The 20,682-nt window shown below is 38.1% G+C and overlaps 1 protein-coding gene across 1 annotated transcript; it reads right to left on the bottom strand.

The window, feature by feature from the left end:
- Positions 1–5,297: 5,297 nt before the first annotated feature.
- Positions 5,298–18,946, bottom strand: LYPLA1 (lysophospholipase 1). The gene is made up of 9 exons (XM_071419511.1): positions 18,596–18,946; positions 18,112–18,143; positions 14,979–15,044; positions 13,385–13,432; positions 12,464–12,534; positions 11,816–11,889; positions 10,958–11,059; positions 10,178–10,354; positions 5,298–8,806 (listed from the first exon to the last, which is right to left on the bottom strand). The coding sequence occupies exons 1-9, from the start codon at positions 18,662–18,664 to the stop codon at positions 8,753–8,755; spliced, it is 693 nt and encodes a 230-aa protein (XP_071275612.1). The 5' UTR covers positions 18,665–18,946; the 3' UTR covers positions 5,298–8,752.
- Positions 18,947–20,682: the final 1,736 nt, after the last annotated feature.

Genomic DNA, 20,682 nt, shown 5'->3' on the forward strand with positions numbered 1-20,682 from the left:
GCCGCCCGCGCACCGCGAGGCCCCGAAAAAGCCCCAAACCCAGCAAAAGTACAGTGAGATGTGTCTGACCTCCGACAACCTTCACTGGGCACTGTACCGAGTCCGACCGAGCTCAAGAAGCGTTTGGACAACGCTCTTCAGACCCATGGTGTCATTCTTCGGTGTCCTGTGCGGGGCCAGGAGTCGGACTCCATGATCCTAGTGGATCCTTTCCAATTCACGATAGTCTGTGATCCTGTGACCCTGTGACCCTCTTACCCTCCCCAGCTCCCAGCAATGCTGCTAGCGCTACCCCTGTTCGTACCTGCGGACACAGAGCGAACCACGGCGCCCGGAATCCTCTCTACGACCCAGCTTTTCTTCGGCTGGCAGGAGGCTCAGAATTACAGCAGACACTTCATTTTTGCTAGCGTCAAAGGGACGGGCAAAAGCCCCTGTCCCCTCTGAGAGAAAAGGTTTTTATACCTACATCTCGTTAAGAGTTACTTTTATATAAAATGTAGTGAGGGTTTCAAATTGCAGCTTCAGGGTGAAGTTTGGAAGATACAGGTTACGAGGCAGAACAGAGCTGGAAATAAACTTTGACATTGGCCAAGCATCACACTGTGAGGTGCTCCTGTGCTTCTGAGTCTTAGATCTAGTTTAAATCTTGTGTGTGTTCCAGTGGGACATGCCACATTTATAAAGTTTGACATACAAATATTACACATCACTACTAATGGAATTCTGTTCAGCAGCTGAACTAGGTGCCTTGTTACTGTGATTTGTGATTGAGAACAGCATCACTAAACCATTTTTTGCTGTAAAACAGGGGTGTTTACTTCACAACAACAGCACATCTGAAGGTTACAGGAAGATTATCCCTTCCTAAGATCCAGGACAGTGCTTACACAGTCACTCAAATCCATTATTAATAAGCAGTCAAATGCTGTGGATGCCGCAGTTGTGAACCAAGGGCTGGAAAATATGGACATTTTGGAGAACAGGCAAGGCAGACCTTTTCCTCCAATAGCACTCAAGGAAGCCATTATAGGAAAAACCATCAACACACTTTCTGTCATGCACTGAGCAGCAAGACTGTCCTGTGTTTTGAAGCCAAATAGAGACAGGTGGGGTTTGGGCACTTCTCCATCCTGCTTAATGAACACCATGGCCAACTTTAAGGCCTGCACATATTAGAAAAAACTAATTATTATTTGGGACCTACACAGGATCTTCCCCCAGGTTAGATCTGGGCCATGAACTGGACAAACATACAAAAACTTTGTCTGCTGCTTTTTTGTTTATTCTGCCCAACAGGGGGTAAAAAACCCCACAAGAACAAAGAAAATATTTTTTAAGGAAAAGAATACCTTTTCATTCAGGAGCAGATTTTGGGAAGACAAAAATAACAGAAAGCATCTTCTCACAACATTTAAGGGATTGTGCCATTTCAGTTTTAATTCCATTTTGTCTAGATTTAGTTACCTAGTACCTGTAATAATCAAACACCAGCATTTAACCTGATGCTAACCTCAAATGAAGTTTAGCATCATTCATTTATGTGATTGACCACAATCACATAAATGATAAAAACAACACACAGGGTGTTGGTAGCTCAGAGCTATTGCTACACTACAGGATCAACGAGCTTGTACATATTCTACAGTAGGTACAAGTTAGGTCAGGGACAATACAATCACAAAACTAAAAATCTCAAATCAGTCACTTTGGCTAGTTTAAATGCATTTAAACTCTGGAATAAAGTCATCCAGATTTTTCTAAAATTTCTTTTAAAAATACAATTCAACACCTACTTCACTGGAAATGCATGGAAAGAGTTCAAAATGCAGATGAAATCTATTGACATCCAAAATGTACCAGGTGAAAAACTGACAATTATAAATTAAATCCCATGAGAGCACTTATAAAAGGAAAGCATATCATACTTATTTAATTTCTAAGCTTTAAAAAGTATCATCAGAGAAATATTTCAGTAGGAAAATCAAAGAATAATCAGATGGCAATGCATACCCTTTTCATTTTTTGCAAGTAGATGCATTAAAAGAAAACATAATACAGCTCACATTATTTATATTGTATGCTACAATACCAGAACAGTATAAATTAACTGAACCGTACTAAACAAATTCTTTATTTCAGCTGCTCCACCACCCTGGGGACAGGAAGTCTTTAAGGAAAAGGAACACACAGCACTCCTCATGCTTGTTCTCTTTTAGCTGGTTCTAAACCAAGCAGCTTTGTTCAGCATCAGTCTCTTCTATAACATGTCACTCCAAGTCCAAAGAGGAGTAGGAGAGGGAAAAACAACCTAACTGACCTTTTCCTGTCTGTTTAGCATCATTCTCCTAAATTAACACATTAGATAGAAGAAATAACACACTGTGCATTGCACTGCACTTACCTGTTATGGCACATCCTCACTTTTCTCTTGCAACATTTTCTAAAGGGTATTGCACACCTGCTCATGCAGAAAACCTGTGTCCAGCTCTCATTTGCTGGACCATGGGGCCTTCTGCAATACTAAGACTTAGCAGGCAGAGATGACACTTCCTAAAAGAGTGAACTTATGAAATAATGTCAATTTTTACTAACTAGTCTCTTTTGATATGAGATAGCATTTTCAGAAATTTGGGGCAGGAGAGGCAACACAGCAGCACATTCACTACTGCAGAATTTGAAGTAAAGAATCTCTGAACTGCTATCAAGGCACTTAAAATCCTACATTTTCAGGACTGATATTCTGTATGGAAAAGCTCCTCTAATTGGGTAGTAATACAACTGTTGAATATATAACATTCACAGCATTGCAAAACCTTTTATGTAACAATGTTATGGCTATTAACCATCTCCTCTTTATCTGAGCCCTGGGTGCAATGTCTTAGATCTTCCAGAATCTCAGCTGGTCTGAATCAGCCAAGTGGTCACCAGCCTTTGCAGAGGAAGAGGAGATGACTCCAATCACAGGCAAATAAGGGGAGCTATAGCAAATGGAAGTTCCAATTTCTCATAACAAGATTTTGTTCAAAAACTTGAAAAATAGCAATAAACATCTTGATTAGTTGTTCTATAGCTATACAACAGATGAGTTGGGTTTTTTTATTTACTTTTTTCAAAATGCTACTTACTTTTTCAAAATGTCTTCACTTTTTTCAATTGAGAAGCAGTAATGTTAGGCATTCAAATATATAAAAAAATTAAGCTAATGTTTTGGGATTTTTTACTTCTATTTTAGTTTCTAGAGTTTTTAAGTTCATTAGACTTCTCTATTCTGTGGTAACTTTATCTATTTTTTTAATATAGACTTAAAATATTTAAGCCTTTTAAAGATCCTCTCTGTTAATTTCAAATACTACAATACAGCTAGCAAATTATTTCAAGCACAAACTACTTTAAGAGTTTACTTGTATTCCCAACCTAGGGACATTCAGACTCCATCTGCTCCATCTGTTAATGCACAGAAGTAGTTCTTTAAAACAAACCTTAGGTGAGGGAAGTCTATTTTCTCCTGACAAGCACAAGCTAAACCTCCCACTTAGATGCCTGAAGCAAGTTCACTACACCTCTGCAAACTGGCTGGAAGTTTTGAAGTTTTACTAGTTTTGCAGATAAAAAAGGAGGCAATGGGTTGCTCTTTTCTTGTAATTGGTCCTAAAAGAAAACCATTATCTACTGGTTCACTTTGTGGACATTCATTAAATTATACAAGTACTTTGTTTATATCAACTTTATTCAGCTACATCAAAGGTACCTGTTCAACTCCAAGACAATTAATAAAATCTGTTATCCCAAAGGCAAATGTGGTAAGATGAGAGTGGCAAGCAATGAAAAGGAAAGAAAAAAAAGGGGTGGGGAGGGGGCAGGGCCAGAAGGGGAAATCTGTTCTACAGCTATTAATCTTCAAAGAATCACATTTTCAATTTAACCAACAGACATTCTGAAAACTTCTTGAGTCATGTTCTTCACTTACACCACTGCTCTAATACTATAATTGATAAAATTTGATACACTACATTGTCTTGTTTTGGGGGTTTTTACTATGCTAGTTTTAGGCAATTTTTCTCCTCACAATTACCTTATCAGAGATGCCAGGACTGAAAGTAAATAGAAACTGAACATTACTCAAAATATTTTTCAAAAAATATAAACTGGTTGATTGCTCTGTGTAATATTGCATCTTTATTGTTACTAGCTTTTCTTAGACTCTTGATTTGCCACAACCTATTCACACAGAGCACTGCATCTACCACACATTCCCATACATTTATGAAATTCCTCATTGTACTCCACACTGACTTTTGGACATTGCAGTCTGTGGAGACAAGTAGCCTTTAAGTTGCTTTAAGCTGCTTGAAGGGGGAAGTCTGCCCTTACCACACACACACTCCATTCCCTCTCTTCCCAGATAATCCCACTTTTTCTCTGGAATACCCTGCACTATGTATAGCACTGATTGCCCTCAAATATTAAACTAAATAGCACATGTAACCCTTGACCTGAAAATTGTCTCTCTAAAAAATCTGTGAAGTGGTGTGTATGCCAAACCTTAATCAACTTCAAAGCCTTTCCAACAGCACAGAACATCCAGAGAATGGTGCAGCAATCCAGAGTGAGAAGACTTGGGCTCTTCAGTGTCCTAGAATAACTTTACTAGAAAATAACTTAATTTCTTTGATGTTTCAAAATTATCGCAAATTCCAAGAAAACAAGTTAAAATAAAATTAACCCAGAATTTGAAAACCACCCTCCAATCATACTTAGGATTCTTTCAACAAATAGCAAAACCTAACTTGGTAAGTGATTTTTTTTTTTCAGTAACTACAAATCATTGTTCTTCTGTATTATAGTATGCACACATTACCATACAATACATTTCCAAGGAGCCTCTAGAGTGCCTGTTTCACAGCACATAAAAGCTCAACTTCCTTCAGGTAAATATGGAAAAAATCTTTAGTACTTGTCCAAATACCAATTGAAATTTATTTCACAATGATTAAAAATTGAAAGCTCTTACATTTTCCCTAGTACAGAAATAATTTCCAAAGTTAAGATTTCTTATCATAAATAAAATTAATAAAATAAATTACATTTTAGATGTTTATAGTAAATATAAATGGCTTATATGTCTTAACACAAGGAATAATTGTTCAGGATTTGTAAAATTTAAGAGACAGGCCTTTTACATATGGCTTCATTAACATCTTACAGTTTGCCCTCAGTCATATCCATCAACCCAAATAAGACCTCTACATAAAAGATGCATCCAAATGATTTCAATGAAGTGCAGTATACTCTACTAGAGAGAACATGTTTTAATTAACAGTTCTAATACCAGTTACAGTGTACAGTACTTTTATCAATCTACTGTGTTGTAATTATACAAGATAGGACAAAGAGACCAAATCATACAGCCCTCACCACAGTACAGACCCAAGTAAAGTTTTACCTCAAGAATAGCTGGAAAATTTGGCTTATAATATGCAATTCAACATGTTTATTCAAAAGTGGGCAATATATTCCAAGTCAGACTTCTGACAGCACAAAACTGCAGTCCAGTTTAAGTACCATTGTGAATTAAGAACACCTTAAGGAGTTAGATACCCATTGAAACAAGCTGAGCTGCAAGCAAGGTATTTTCTTATCAATGCTTTCACAGGTTTGATAGACATCATCTCCTTTGGTGGAAAGTCTCCCATTACAAAGAATAGACAGTATTGGAAAATTTCAAATTGTAGTTTAAGAGGATAGGACATTCATATTTAGAACACTGACAGTCCAACTTCTCCATTTTAATAGAATACTATGAAAACTCCCCCATCAGACTGAGCTATTATTCAGCCTCAAGTACATGCATTATAACAACAATCCCAGCATCAAATCACTTCAGGTAGAGAAGATGTTCAGCTGCAAGATCATACACAAAGTTTCAAACCAGCTGGGAAGTTATAAAAGACAGGAGCTCTACATACACAGTGTAATATGGGAGGACACACAGACTTGAAGTTTTCTATAGCTTCTGGGCTCTTTAAGAACTCCCAACCACAATATAAACATGCACTCCTGGATTAAAAAAAACAAGGAGGAATATTCTTCCTAGAATACAGAAATTCAAAGTAAGTCAAAACATTTACTTATACAGACTTTGGTAACACAGCTCTTTGTAGATATAGCAAGCAGCAAAACAACATGAAAAAGAGTCTTGTTATGATAGCTGAGTGTTTGAACAAAGTTAACACATAAAAAGCATTGCTAGAAAAACATCTGAAAGCATCATGACAGTGACAGCTGAAGCTGACTTGGATTAGAGCGTTTAAGTACTAGAAGGTGACCACAAACTGTAAACACAGTTCACCAAATTGAAGAAAGTGTTATGGAGCTAACACAGAAGGAAGCTAGGGCAGATCCCATTTTAACATCTTGGAAATACTTTTTAAAACTAATTCTTGCAGAAGGAAAAATATGTGAAATGAGCACACAGTCAATTAGAAGTTAAGACAGATGGACAGAGTTAACAACAAATCTACAAACAGAACATGAAAACAATGAAGGAAAAATTAGAAGCTTGTGCAAGAACTTTGGAAATACACCAATGCTCAGGGAATTATTTAGACAATAGGGGAATGAAAAGAAATCTAAAAACTAGGAGAAATAACATATAGTTTGCTTACCAAGACTGCAATTTAGTAGAATTGCAAAATCAGCTAATGCAATTTGGGAATGACTCCAAGCTAGGACATAATGTTTTCTCAAGAAAACTTTGGCACAACTACAGTAAGAATATTATGGTTTCTTCTGTGAACTAAATTAACTGAAAGACAAATTGGCAGATCTATAGAAGAGAGCGACTGAGAGAAATTACTAATTAAACTTCAAAGCTAATAAAAAATGCCCTCTTAACTACACAGATGGAATATCTAAAACTGTTTCATTACCATTTAGGAAAAAAAAACGCTTTTTCAATTTTACATATGAAAAGATGTTTAATAATCCAGAGAAACTGGATTAGAAAAGAAGCAGCTTCCTAAAAATGAAGTGCAACATTAAAAAAAAAAAAGCTGAAAACTGGTTAACTGGTTACTCAGACTAGGTAAACAGGTCAGATCTCTGGCAGCAGCAATTAGAGGAGAGATATAAAGGTGCAATTCCTCACGTATGTATTTGTACTGGCAGATACCTGATGCAAATCCACATACACTGTAAGAGGACCCCTGCGAGAGGAAAAGTACCTTAAAATCAGGTGTGCAGCACAGTGCTGACATGACAGATACATCCAAAATAGAAATAGTCTTTGACTGAAAGCATATTACAGGATAGAACATTGTTATGCAGCAAATTATGCAGTAAAAAGTGTAGTGCATTGTTTTAAACATTCCTAGCGTGGTGACAGCCTCTGAATGCTACAGAACAGCTGCTCCCAGCAGTAAATTATGGCTCTGAACAGAAAAAAAGCTATTGAGTGTGCATCAACTCCTGTAAACTAGTGCATTCTACAATTTTAAAGTTCTGAAAGAAGAAACATTCTGTATCTTGTAAATTTACTCTTTTTGTCCCAGGATAGGTCTTTATATTCCTAGGCTATACTGATCTGGGGAAATGTAGAAGGATAGATTTTAAAAGAAAATGCTTTGTTCCAATTCAGAAAAAAAATCAAGTCTCAACATGTAATAAGAGAAGGTATTATATGGTATTATCTAAAAGTATCACTTTAAAGTTTAGCTAAGTTATATCCCAATTGCACTTATATTTCTAACACAAAATAATTCAAATAAGTGTGTGTTACAGATAAGAGTTCAACAACACACAGAACTACGTACATGCACTATTTTCAGTTATTTTCTCCAAAATACAGAGAAAAAAAAATCAAAACAATATTCTGTAGTTGTTCATGTGAAATACATAAACAAATTAAAACTACAAATGTAGCATCAGATGAATGAATATTCAGTATGAAAACAAGAAATTTTATAAACAAAACTCAAATTAATCCTCTGCACTTTTTCAGAATTCTGTTCCAAGTCAACATTCGCAATGAGTTTAAAAGAAAAAAGACAATAAGACAAACAACAGTCTAATAAGGAATGAGTCCCTTTAGAATTTCCACAGTATTTATCTATATGAACATTTTAAAATTGAGGTGGTTTAAATATAAGAAATACCTTTGCTGACTTCTAGCCATTATAGAACTACCCTTCTTATCTGTTGAACAATTAACATATAATCCTTAAGTTTTATCCCTGGGAGCATTTATTCTACCATCATATGCCCACTACATTACATGTTCTGTACTTTATGCCCACTGTGCTTTATGACGTGTTCTTTATGCATTCATTACATAAAAGAAATGCCATGTGTTTTCAATGAAGAAAGAAAGAACAAATCACATTTCAAGTAAAACTTAACTGGTCACATCTATGTTGCTCACTTAAATTTAGTTTTTTATTACTTGTACAAATAGTTTGAAATTCTGCAATCAAGAAAAAAAAATAATCTGACATTTTAAAACAGTTACATTCTGAATTGTTACCTAGTTCCCTCATTCACATCCTTCCCAGCACTGGCTGAAAAATACTAAAAAGATTATAATTTCTTGTACATGTGCATTATTTAATCTTCATTGTAAGTATAAATTTGCAACACAGTAGTAACACTGCAGGTATAGAAATAATGTTTCCTATCAGGCATATGAAAAGATTTACCACTCTACCACAGTTGATGCTGGTGTATTTATATAGAAGGCTTCTCACACATAAATTCAGTCTATGGGAGGTAGATGTTTGTCTATGAACTGTTTTACATCCATCATTTCCTGTTTAAAGATAAAAGTCTGTATTAGTTGAAGCCCTCTACTACTACGTAATCAGCTACATTAAATCATGCTTTAACATTTGAGTTATAATGAGCAACTGGGCTAGAAATATTGAGCAATCAGTTACTTAATTACCACTCTGCACACAAGTCAAGGCTGATAACTTCACAGTGCTGATACGCCCTTAGCAGAGGCTAAAATACAAGAAAAAAAGCAAAGACTACTTTTCCTCTGGAGCTGAATAGGCAAGCTACATATCAAGTGATCTTGATAGCACCAGGTTGACTGTGTAGCTAAGGCCATAGCTTCCTTTACACTTTAAACTTTTACAAGTTAGCAGCAGCATGAAAAGCCAACAACTCCTTCTCCTAACCATCCAGTTTCATTTTCAACATGCTTCCTTCCTTAAGGAAAAGAAATACAGCAAACAAGACTGAGAAACTAATCCATGGCAATCTTTTTTTTAATTAAGTTACTGTTGTAAGAAAGACCACATACTAATATATTTGTGTAACAGCTCAGCAATATTACAGGCTAAATGCAGTGCTACTCTGTAAATGTTACAAAGAGGTTCTTCAAAGTTACAGCTCCCACAAGATGCAACAATCTAAATTAACAATGTTACTGATGCTGGCAAATCTGTTCTTTGCTTCCTCTTTGATTTCTTGCTCTCATCACTTTGTTGAGTTCTGATGCTCCAGCTCCCTATGGCTGCAAACACTGAAGGCTGCAGCTTTTGCCATTTTAGCAAATTCAAATTGTTCAAGGAAGTTTCTGATCCGTCCCAGAGCCCCGGTAGAAGGAGGAAGTGAGGGCCACGAGGTCAGGAGCAGAAGGAGTCCACCCCTTTCTGGCAGCAGGAAGTTCTTACATCAGCTCAGCTGTCTGCTGAGCCAGAACCATAAATACAGGTTCTGAGGCTGCCTCTTCCATAGTGTCAGACCTCCCTCCCTACTCCTTCAATGTCTCCCTCCTCAGAACTACCAGGATTCTTCTCTCCAAAACACCATCTTGGATTTATGCTACGAGAATTTGTCTTTTAATTCTAATTAGGTTTTTTAACTAAGCAAATAATAAAAATTTGGGAAAAAGAGCATTTTATAGACCAAGTCGCCTAGTGCCCTAAACACAATCTTACAAGGAAGTTCTCATCTGTCATACAAACTTCTGCTTTGGATGATTTTTAGCCCAAAATTCAGTAACTCATCAAAATAAACAGCATGAAGCATGTATTAAAAAAAAAAGGAAACAAAACCAAAACAAACAGAACAAACAAAAACTAACCCCCCCACAAAAAGCCTATAAATATTAGTTTTGAAAGAAAAAGAATTAACTATAACCAGTTAAAACAGGGTGTATTTAGAAAATTACCTCAAGAGATGAACTATGCATCATGCCAGAGTAAGTCTTGAAGGTTACATTGGCTGGATTTATCATAGTCTTCAGCTTCTCAACAGTGAGGGAACCAAACATTACAGGAACCAGGGGGTCACAGTCCCCATGGCACTGAAGAACAGCAATATCCTTGTTGACACCACTGATAGGGCCCTAGGAGGGGTGGAATTAGACAGGAGAAGAGAAGAAGGAGACACTAAGTGGAGATAAGGCTAACACCTTTGAAATAAAAAAAACCATGGCACTATACCCTGTGACATGACAAGCAAATTGAATTCTGAGGGGAAATAGTACAATGTATAGCCTGCAAGCAGCTCCTTATGAAGTAAGCTCTGTTCCTGACAACACATTAAGCTCAAAGACTTGCAAATAAAATTTTGACAAAAAGTTTTGTAACAGAAAGTCATCATTTCTGGCCAAGTAAAAAACTTGAAACTTTGCTCAAACACTCAGTCTCTAATAAGATAGTGCCTTGCAATGGAACAAATGGCAGACAGAAAATTAACCTTCAAGGAAAATTTGTTCTATCCTTTAAATTTTCTAATAGTGTCATTTTAAGCAAAAATAGCTACTGAGTGTTTCTTCATTTTCCTTACTTAATAAAATGTAAAATTTTAAGGCCCTATTTTAAAAACTTCCAAATTATCAAACAACAGTCATCTGGTAATAATGATGACCACTAGTTCTTGCACAAGATTCAATCTTCAGAGATACTCATTCCCCAAGTGCAAATCATCTCAGGAAAGAAAAAAATACCTGAGGAAAAGAAGCCCGTAGAGGAAGCCAGCAGCTGAGGGCTACGACACCTGCTAATTTCTGATGTGTTGTAAGAGCTGTATACAATGATAAAGCACCTCCCTAAAATAAAGAGATATAAGTTTTATTAGAATAATGACAGTAAAGTTCTTTTAATGTTTGCTTCAAAATCCCTGATTTCTCCTTTAAAAGTCTTTTCCTATTGCAATCTATTCTTCTTTAGAGCCAACAACTAAAACCAGTACTTATGTACAATGTTTGTTTTGCTTTTTCTCCTCTCTTCCAAGTCCATGTGGCCAATTCAGAGGTAAGCCAGCAAATTTACTGTAACTAACAGTTGTTTAAAAAACCCCAAAAACCAAAGACTATTCTCACAACATTTTATCACTGTAATAATTTTATCACAACAGTATTATCACCACTTTAATATTTAATTCATTTGCATGCAGACTGGCGGAGTTGATGAATGGACCAATTGATCAACTGACCTACCTACCACAGATGCCTTACAGGTGTAAAGGAAAAGATTCCCCTAATAAATCCAGACCACCAAATTCAATTAAAAATACTACCAAAATTTTCAAGCAAAACTATGTAGCTTATGTGCATAAAGATTTTAAACAGACACTATATTTTAGTACTTTTTTTACACATGCATGTTCATTTTCCAGCAAACAGTAATTATTTGCATAAAACCAAAAAACTTCATTTGTTAAAGCAAAGGAAAATTGGCACCTTAAAATTTTAGAGGCATCTAACACCAGCTGATTTCAATTAAAGTGTCTGGGTTTCTGAAGTTAATAAAGCTAGGTTACTTCCCTAGAAAAAAGACAATGGTTCTTTCCAACCATACCTTACCTGAGAAAAGCCTCCCAGAATAATTCTATTAGAAGGAATTCCGTTTTTTACTTCTTGATCTATCAGTGCTTTAACTGCAACATAAATAAAGGCCAGCTGTTAAAATCCACTCCATTCTCTAGAAAGTCCAGAAGAGGAAAAATGCCTTCTTTCTGGCATCAAGAGAAAGCTAGTGAAATGAAAATCTAGGCTTCTATACATTAAAACTACCAGAAGATCTAGACTACAGTCAGAAATGTCAGTGCCACTGTATCATTTCCAAAGAGAAATATATGCAAATAGGTTTTGCAAAAGCACCAGTGTTGGGAAGATGGCATCCTCTTCCCAGTAAAAGCAACACAACTGGATGCTAATACTGCTCTGACCTGCTGCACTACCCAAAAGCTCTTTAAAAAAACCTACACTTGTTCCCATATTTCAGAGTATGAACTGTTTATACTGGTGAATTACTCTACTTACTAATAAAGTTAAAAAACAAACAAAAAATAAACAATTCATCTAGCTAAACTTTGGTCAGTGATAATACCATATACACATATTCTTTTCCCTAAAAAATATTGGCTTTAGAAAACCTGTTTCAGACTGATAGGTAATTTTCAAGAATACCTGGAAGTACTTTTAAGACATAAAAAATACTCCTAAGTATACCATTCTCCGCCGCCTGCTTGATCCCAGCTTCATCTTCCTGTGAATCTGGAGAAAGTCCAATGATATCAAACCTTACAAAAACATCAACAAGAGCATTACTCATTAGAGCATCCATTCCACTTCCTTAATACACAAATAATGAAATCTGGATGTTTTCCAGACAAAAATGTTAGCTGTCATATTGTTTATTACCAACTACCCATAGATCACAAGAAACAGTGCACAATCTGTGAATGTGGCTTAAAAGACTAGATCTAGTCAACAAGGCTTTTCTGAGTTTTGACATCTTCTGTAACTTACTGCAGATTAAGCAGCACAGTTTTGATATTTGCTCAAAAAATATTAGCAGGAATTTTGCTGCATGTAGAAATTAAAATACAGTTTGAAGAAATATAAGAAAAACAATCACAAGTTACTCTGGGGGGAGGGGGGAAAGCCCAAAATCCAATAAAACTGAAGACTGGTTTCAGATCATTGAAATCTACCATGTTCTTCTTGTTCTCTATTCAGAATGGATGTTCTAAAGAACAGTTTCTACATATCCTACTGACCCAGCAAATACTGCTCACTAGTAGCAATAATATTTCCACTCCAAGTCTCTGCTTCTACTGTCTAGGAATTCAGACACAATGCATACTACAGACCATACCTGTAGAATAAAATGGGGTTTTGTTCTAAGATATACAGATTAGTCCTGAGGAATAATCACTACCACAGATACAAAATGATAACTAGAATGTACTCATGACAGCCCTTTTAGTTCTGTTATTTTATAAGAAAATATCTAAAGTAAAATGGTTTAGGCTTGTATGTGATTAAAACCAGATACTCAGGTTGTTCATGATTTTAAATTAAGAACAATGAGTTCATAGCCCCAGATATAATTTGATTAGAACCGTCTGCATTTGAAAAAATACTTACCAGGATGGCATAGACATGTTCATGTTCAAAGAAACAGGCATAACTGGCCTAGAAATGAGAATGAACACTTCTGACATAAGATATATACTGAAATTAATAATACAGATGCAGTAACATCATGAAATTGCATATCCTCTAACTCTGTCTTACTTTTAAACAGTAATTAACATTAGTTGTTTTGCAGCATCTACTGAAGAAACTCTCTTGAAACCTGCCAGCTCAAACACATTTAATATTCAGGGTTGAATTACCACTCTCTATGGAGAGCAAGCAAAACAGTAATGGGCTGCTTTAAATGTGCATGTGTGTGAGTGCATATATCTCATATACATTTTTTAATATACATATATCATTTACTTATTTGTAATTAGGAATTATTTATCACAGTTCCATTCACAAGTCCAGTGGATTAAGGCACCCTATACAGCAGCATAACCAGGAAGCAGCCAAAAGCAGCACATGGTGGAGCCTGGCCATGCCTGCTTCTGCAGCTGAATCTGCTTGGGCAGCACCTGCCCTCACTGCTGAGCTCCCTCCCAGCCCTGTGCCATCTCTTCAGCCACAGCAAGGCAGCTTCAGGGGATCATGCCATGGATCAAACCTGGATTGAGTTTTAATCTATAGCAACTGAGCAGCATAAGTTCCGTGGGGAAGGACTGAAAGAAGACAAAGGGCAAGCAAAGAAAACAGCAGATATTGCTAAGCTCCTTTTGAATGGTTCAGCAAAGCTGGGACATGTGGTAAAATAAATAAATAAACCACAGCTCAGTAATCCACCAAAACATTGCTTCCTTCTCTCCCTATCATCTCTGCTCCATGTCTGCCAAGACCATTGGAGCAAGAGACAATCTGAATTTTGTGTTAAAATAAATTAAGATTATAGCTTATTAGTTTTTCTACCACCAAATCAAGAGCAGATAGATCTTACTGCCTTATTTACTGGTGCCTGATTATGCTTAGAAGTATTTCACTTCTCAAATTGAACACAAAGTTAGCTCAAATTGCACTTGCTGAAAATTATATATATATATATATAATACTGCAACTATACTGTTAATCTAATAATCTAATAATACTAACTATACTGTTAATCTTTAAACTTCTTTGTAACCTACAGCAAGTTTCAATCTACTATACACACACCCAAGTTTAAGTACAGCTGGCTAATGCAAATTGAGTGTAATGGTAAGTAAAATACAAAAAAAAATTCCTTGATAAAACTGTTTTTGACAAAAGATTGTTGGGGAAAAAAAAGAAACCAACAAACAACTCAATTCACTGGGAAAAAAGTCAAAATACTATAACTTTGTACCTAAAACTTTACAAGTATGTTTTCAGTCTGAATAAGTACCCGAACCAAAGTACAAATAAAAATGAAGTTTTATCCCAAAGTAAATCACACAGAATTTCCTGAAAACAAAAAACACTTAATAGCATCAACACTATTTTAGAATGGGCTTTTATATAAAAAACAAAAATGCAGGGATAGTCAGATACCATCTCACTTCTGAGGTGTCTCTCTGACATCTGCACAAGTGTTTTAACAGATGATGTCTCTACAGAAAAAGGTAAAAGAAGAAAGTTACAAACTTACGCGTGTGGGCAAATGTATTTCACATGGGGGCTTTTGATACCAGCAAGTGCTTCTGACCATCCGTGCCTGTTGACAAAAACATTTTCAACTGCTTTTGGGTCTTGGCTTAGCTCTTATTTCTGAACTGGTGCATCAGCACAGACCAAGTATGAAACATGCTGAATTAGATCAATATAAACACACTTTTAGAAAATATTTACATCAACCACAGTATACTATGAATGTAGTACTAAAGTTAGAAGGTTTTTTCAGCCCTTGAATGCTTGTGGCATATATATAGTCAGGAAGACTTGATCTAATTTGGCTGCCATAGTTGTGGTGCAGCTACAGAAATATCACTTTGGCTGCAGGCAAAGCCCACTCTGTATCTGTCTGGCTTTAATAATTTGTGTGCCAGAACAGATGCACACAGGTATCCTGCTTCCAGGCAGCACAGAGGGTGCTTTGCTGCTCCTCCAGAGCTCAGACAGCTTCTCTGACAGCCAACTTGGCATTCTGTGAACCACATTTCCTGACATGGGACAGTAGCAAACTGACACCTAAGCTAACTCCACATGGATCCAACCCAGTCAATTAGCCCTATTAACTCCAGCTCAGCTTGAATGCTCTTGGATTCAGGCAATCCTAAACAACACCCCAGATTGCAGTTGCTTTTTAATCTCAAGCAGATACTGTGTATGAATGTCCATAACAAAACAAGATCTGCACAGCAGGTAAGATAATGAGCTTCCCCCAAACCAGAACACTGGAGAGTGTAAGGTCAAGACTCACTCCAGGCCTCATCTAGACAGGAAATGACCTTGACCCAAATCTGAACCCATGCACAGCCACTGCACATGCCTGCACTTGGCTTTCCAGAACACTCATTTCACCTATATTTCCTGATTTTTCCTCATCATTTAGTATTCCTAACTCACCCACTAAATTAGATACTGGGAATTTGGTTCCAAGCAGAGAACACCTCTAACAAATTCGTTAGTGATACAGTTGAAGTAATCAGACCGACAGCAGACCAGCCATAAAGGCATGATTGGTTTAGTTTTAATACCATCCTGAAAAGTTAATTAATGCATGCTATCTGACATTTGAAGCACTGACAGTAGTATCTCAGCCTACTTCCCACTAGTACTTTTAGATATATTATTAACAAATTGCAGGAAATATGATTTGCACAATATTTGCAGTATCACAGAGGGTTGAATAATAGTCTAAAGGAGAAACACCACTGAGAAAAAATAGTTACATAAGAATTTAGGGACATATTTTAGCCAATTATGAAGTTGACAAATTTGAAAAGCAACATTGTGTACATACTAATGCAGACTCCTTAGAACAATTCTCTATATGGCACCTTTTGTTCAGATTTTGACAAGTATGTACCAATCTTTAAATGCCATTTATACAGGAGCTAAGACAGAAAAAGCATGTAACCTCTGTTAAACACTTTCCAGAGTAAGAAAAATGCAGCTGGTAAATGGAAGTGATCAATTTAGAAATTCATGTGAAGTGGAACAGGTCAGTTTAAACTGGGGGAAGTTATAAAATTGTTAATAGGTTTGCTTCAGACAATTTTTTGGGTCATTCCTACAGCTTTTACTTAAAAAAACCACAAACAACAGTAATGTCAGAGGCAGTGTATCTGATCTAATCTGCAGCAGACTAGAAGAAGAAATACACCTAAATCACTGTATTTCCACAGAGGTGTCATGTCTTGTCAAATGCAGACGTTTCAGTATGCTCACTGCATTTGCAAGATTGAGGCTGTGCATTAGCTCCGACATTGAAATGGAAATACCACCTTGTCTAGGGAATACAACTCAGGTTAAAGAGAAAGTCTCTGTTTTTTACCCCCTGCCAAAACAAACACCAAGACAATTTGCAAGGACTCAAATTCCAAAAGCTCAAAAGATTCTGCAATCACTTGCTGAACATTTGGTGCCAAGATGCAGGCAGTACTGCTGCCTCAGCTGCCTTCTACCAGCAGAAAGGAAGAGGGGTAATGCAAACAAGGTGTTGTGTCAGCACAACAAATCAGAGCAAAAACCTCCACTTGTAGAATACTGCCAAGTGCATGGACTTGACTCTTCTTTAACTTACTAAATGCCAAGGTTATGCAAGTTTTAATTCTGACAGCTAATTTTAGTTAGCACTTTGGAAAAAATAACATAGCAAGTTTCAACCTAGATGCAACATTCAAGTTCCAGGTAACAAAAAAAAAAAAGGTTCTTAAAAAAATACTATGTAATTTTGGCCACGAGGGAGCACAATAGACAAAGCATTCATACTACTTATTTTCAGTATCTAAGTGCCAATTCCATAGTCAAAGCATTCATGCTACTTATTTTCAGTATCTAAGTGCCAATTTCTTTAAAGTCTTCCACTAAAAAGGCTTCAACACTCTCTTAACCTGTTAATTCAACGGCTTTAATGAATGCATGCTTATTTCTGGGCACACACAAGCTTCAAAAGGAAACATTACACCAGAGCTAGAATGCCTCCCAGAAATTCCCTGCTCTTTCTTTCCATTTCTACTCAAACATGGAAATAACAGGAGCAAGGCAACAAGGCATTACACATTTTATTTAGGGGGCTTTTTGTGGCGTCTGAAGACCATATTTCAGAGACAAAAATCTGTAGATATTAGGTGACTATTTTGGAGTTTGCTTACATAGATCAAAGAGGCCTGGATTTTAGTGTAAGTATGACATATTGATGAAGAAACCACGGACTAACAGCAGCCATTGGCAAACCAACAATCCACTAGTCTAGAATAAAAAGGAACTCTAAATTTAGAAAAACACGGGAAAAACAGAAATCCACTCTCAGGAAAGCAAATGATCAAAAAAACCACAGACTTCTTTTTCTAAAAAGTTTGTCTCAGGAACAAAGGTGAGATCATATTGAGACCAATTTAGGTGAGTAAAGTTTTCAAGGACTTAGTGGAAAATTTTAATCAAATAGTTGTCACCATCTTTGCAGGACACGTGAAGTTCTATCTGCTGTTGGCCGCTGCATTCAGTAAAGGGCAAAATAAGAAGCTTAAGTAAATTTTAACTGCTCACGTGTTTAAAATATGCAGGTCGTATTTGAAAGTATAATAGCTACTGAGTATGCAATAGATCAGAATACACACCCGGTATCTCCTAATCCGTGAAGAAAAATGACCTGAGGGAAATAAAACAGCAACAACACAAAAAAAGACAACAAAGGCAGAGGTTTAGGATCACTGAACAAGCACACGAGCCCCAGGCGCCCACCCAAGGTCAGGCGCGGTTCGGAGCGCGGCACCACTTTCTCCGAAGAAAACTCCGCTTCGCTCACTTCCCCTCCCCGGCCCCGCCGCCATCAGCGGCCGCTCCCCGCGGGCACCGCTGACCTTCCAGGTGCCGAGCCCGGCCCGCCTCTGCAAGGGAAGGCAAGGAACGGGAGAGACCCGCCCGGCCCGGGCCGCCCGCCCGCCATCCCCCTCAGCGGCGGCGCGGCCGCGCCTCGCCCCCAGCCCGCCCGCCCGCGGCCGCGCCTCGCCCCCAGCCCGCCCGCCCGCGGCCGCTGCGCCAACAAAGCGGGGCGGCGGCGCTCCCTGCCCGCGCTCCCTGCCCGAGCCCCGCCACACTCACGGCGGCCGTGGCCTTCCTGGCGGCCGGGACGATGGCGGGCAGAGGAGCCGACATGTTGTTGCCGCACATGCACCGGGCTGCGGGGCGGCCGGCGGGACACGGGCCAGCGGCGGGAGGCGACGCGGGAGGGCGGCGGAGCCGGTGGGAGGGGCGCGGGCGGGCGGGTGCCTTGTGCTGAGCTGTAAGGCCCGGGGGAAGAAGGAAATTACGGTATTCTTAAATAGGTGAAATAGAAAAGGCTAAGTCACGGGATGGCAGGAAAAGCAGCACAAATATAGCAAACAGCACGGCGAGACGGGGCTCGTCTGTACTCATCAGGTCAGATGCCTTCATCGCCGCATTAAATCTCTCGGCTTTCAGCTCCCAAGTCACTGATTCTTACTCATCTTGAGATGTGTTAGGCTATTCAGGCACTCTGGTTGGAGTTACTGGATCATTCTAGTCCATTCCAAACACTTAGACCAACTATGAATATGTATGGCAAACACATTTCTATCAGAAGGGAATACTTTGTTCTTTGTCTTCTATTCCATACATCTTTGTCAGATATTTACTCCTAGAAAATCAATATGCTCATTGTGTTTGCCGGCTGGTAAGCGGCTGCCATGGATGCTTGTTTGGCAGCTCCAAGAGCAGCTGAACGCACACTACGCTTCTTTCACATCCTTCCCACTGCTGTGCCCCATACCAAACAGGAACAATTTTTCACAAAGCTTTTGCTCATCAACATCACAAGCATTGGCCGCATAAAATTTATTGGAGGAGCCCTTATGACAGCTGTGTAACATTGAATGCACATCCTCTTTTGCCATGATTGTTAGACGGCTTTGATACATAGTATTGATGCCAGGGAATCTCTGTTATTGCTAAAATTTGATGATCTTCACTGGTAACTTTTTGTGGTTTGATGTGTCTCTTAATTTAGCGTGTGCTCCTTCCTCATGCACTGTACCAAATTCAAGTGTTAAGAAAATACAGTTTATGCACTAAAAATTCTTCAAAGATTAGGAGCTGCACATTATATCAGGTGCTTATTAAGTATGCTGAACCTGACTCTTGCTCTAGATCATCTTTTTGGGACATGAAAAAAATGTTGCTTTCCCTCACTACTCTGCTATTTACCATGTAAATGTCACTTCCATTAGGTGAGCTGCTGCTGAACTTCCAGCCTAAGAAGTAATAGTCTGCTAGTAAACAGAACAAGATTTTAGTTATTTTAGTCAGCAGAGCTGGAGTGATCTTACTTGAATTCCTGGTTGCTGCTAGCATGGCCCCAGGGGCACTGGGGAAACTCGAGCTCTGCATGGATTGGGCATGGGGCATTGTCTGCTGGGCACAGACAAGTGCTCAAGAAACTGACCTTCAGGAATGCCAAAGGAATTGCTGGAAACATCTGAGCTGTGAACCTTTCAAAAATGGTACATTGGCTGTCCCTTCAGAGTGAGATATCTATCTTAAGTATGATACTTTTCTACCTGATTTGAAATTTCAGTTTAGAGCAGTGAGAGTTTTACAAGACAAAGCATTCCTTAAATTATTTCGTTTTCCCTGCCCTAGAGCTTAAAATGGGCTTAGATAAGATGGTTGTCCATACCAGCATCTTGTGTATTGTTACAATGTAATTTTTTTCCTAATTTTTTTTAAAGGGGGTAAGACGCTACATAGATTTCATACTGAAACTCACAGATTTCTGCAGCATGATTGTCATTTTACCTCCATTTATTCTCATTGCTGGCAGAGCTGCTGCCTGATCCCTTCTCCAATCTGAAGCAGACATTGAACATGGAAGAAGGTACCATCAAACAGAAGTTTCAGGATGGAAAGCAGGATATTTCACTGAGGAGTATCAGCTTTCACAACAGGAGCTGTCCTTTCTGGTCTGTAACTCCACAATGGCAGCTTCTACAATTCAGTTTTTCACTGCACTGAGCCTGCACCCCACACACCCTTCCCACCAGACCAATATACTGATGGAAGCTGCTGTATGGTTTTCCATAAACTAGGTACACATTTAAAGTTAAAAGACTGAAATAATAGATGTGATCAAGTACTGCAGCAGTATTAGGAACATCTCTGTCTCAGCAGTA

This window comes from Agelaius tricolor, unplaced genomic scaffold (genome assembly GCF_023055355.1).
Source record: "Agelaius tricolor isolate 1412-34295 unplaced genomic scaffold, bAgeTri1.0.p SCAF_2, whole genome shotgun sequence".
In the NCBI taxonomy this organism is placed as follows: Eukaryota; Metazoa; Chordata; class Aves; order Passeriformes; family Icteridae; genus Agelaius; species Agelaius tricolor.

Excerpts from the sequence above, each read along its gene's own strand:
- LYPLA1 (XM_071419511.1), bottom strand. The coding sequence starts at position 18,664 with ATGTGCGGCAACAACATGTCGGCTCCTCTGCCCGCCATCGTCCCGGCC. Across the intron at positions 11,060-11,815 it reads TTCTGGGAGGCTTTTCTCAG|GGAGGTGCTTTATCATTGTA; the intron begins GTAAGGTATGGT and ends TCTTTATTTTAG. Across the intron at positions 8,807-10,177 it reads TGCATAGTTCATCTCTTGAG|GAAATGATGGATGTAAAACA; the intron begins GTAATTTTCTAA and ends ATCTTTAAACAG.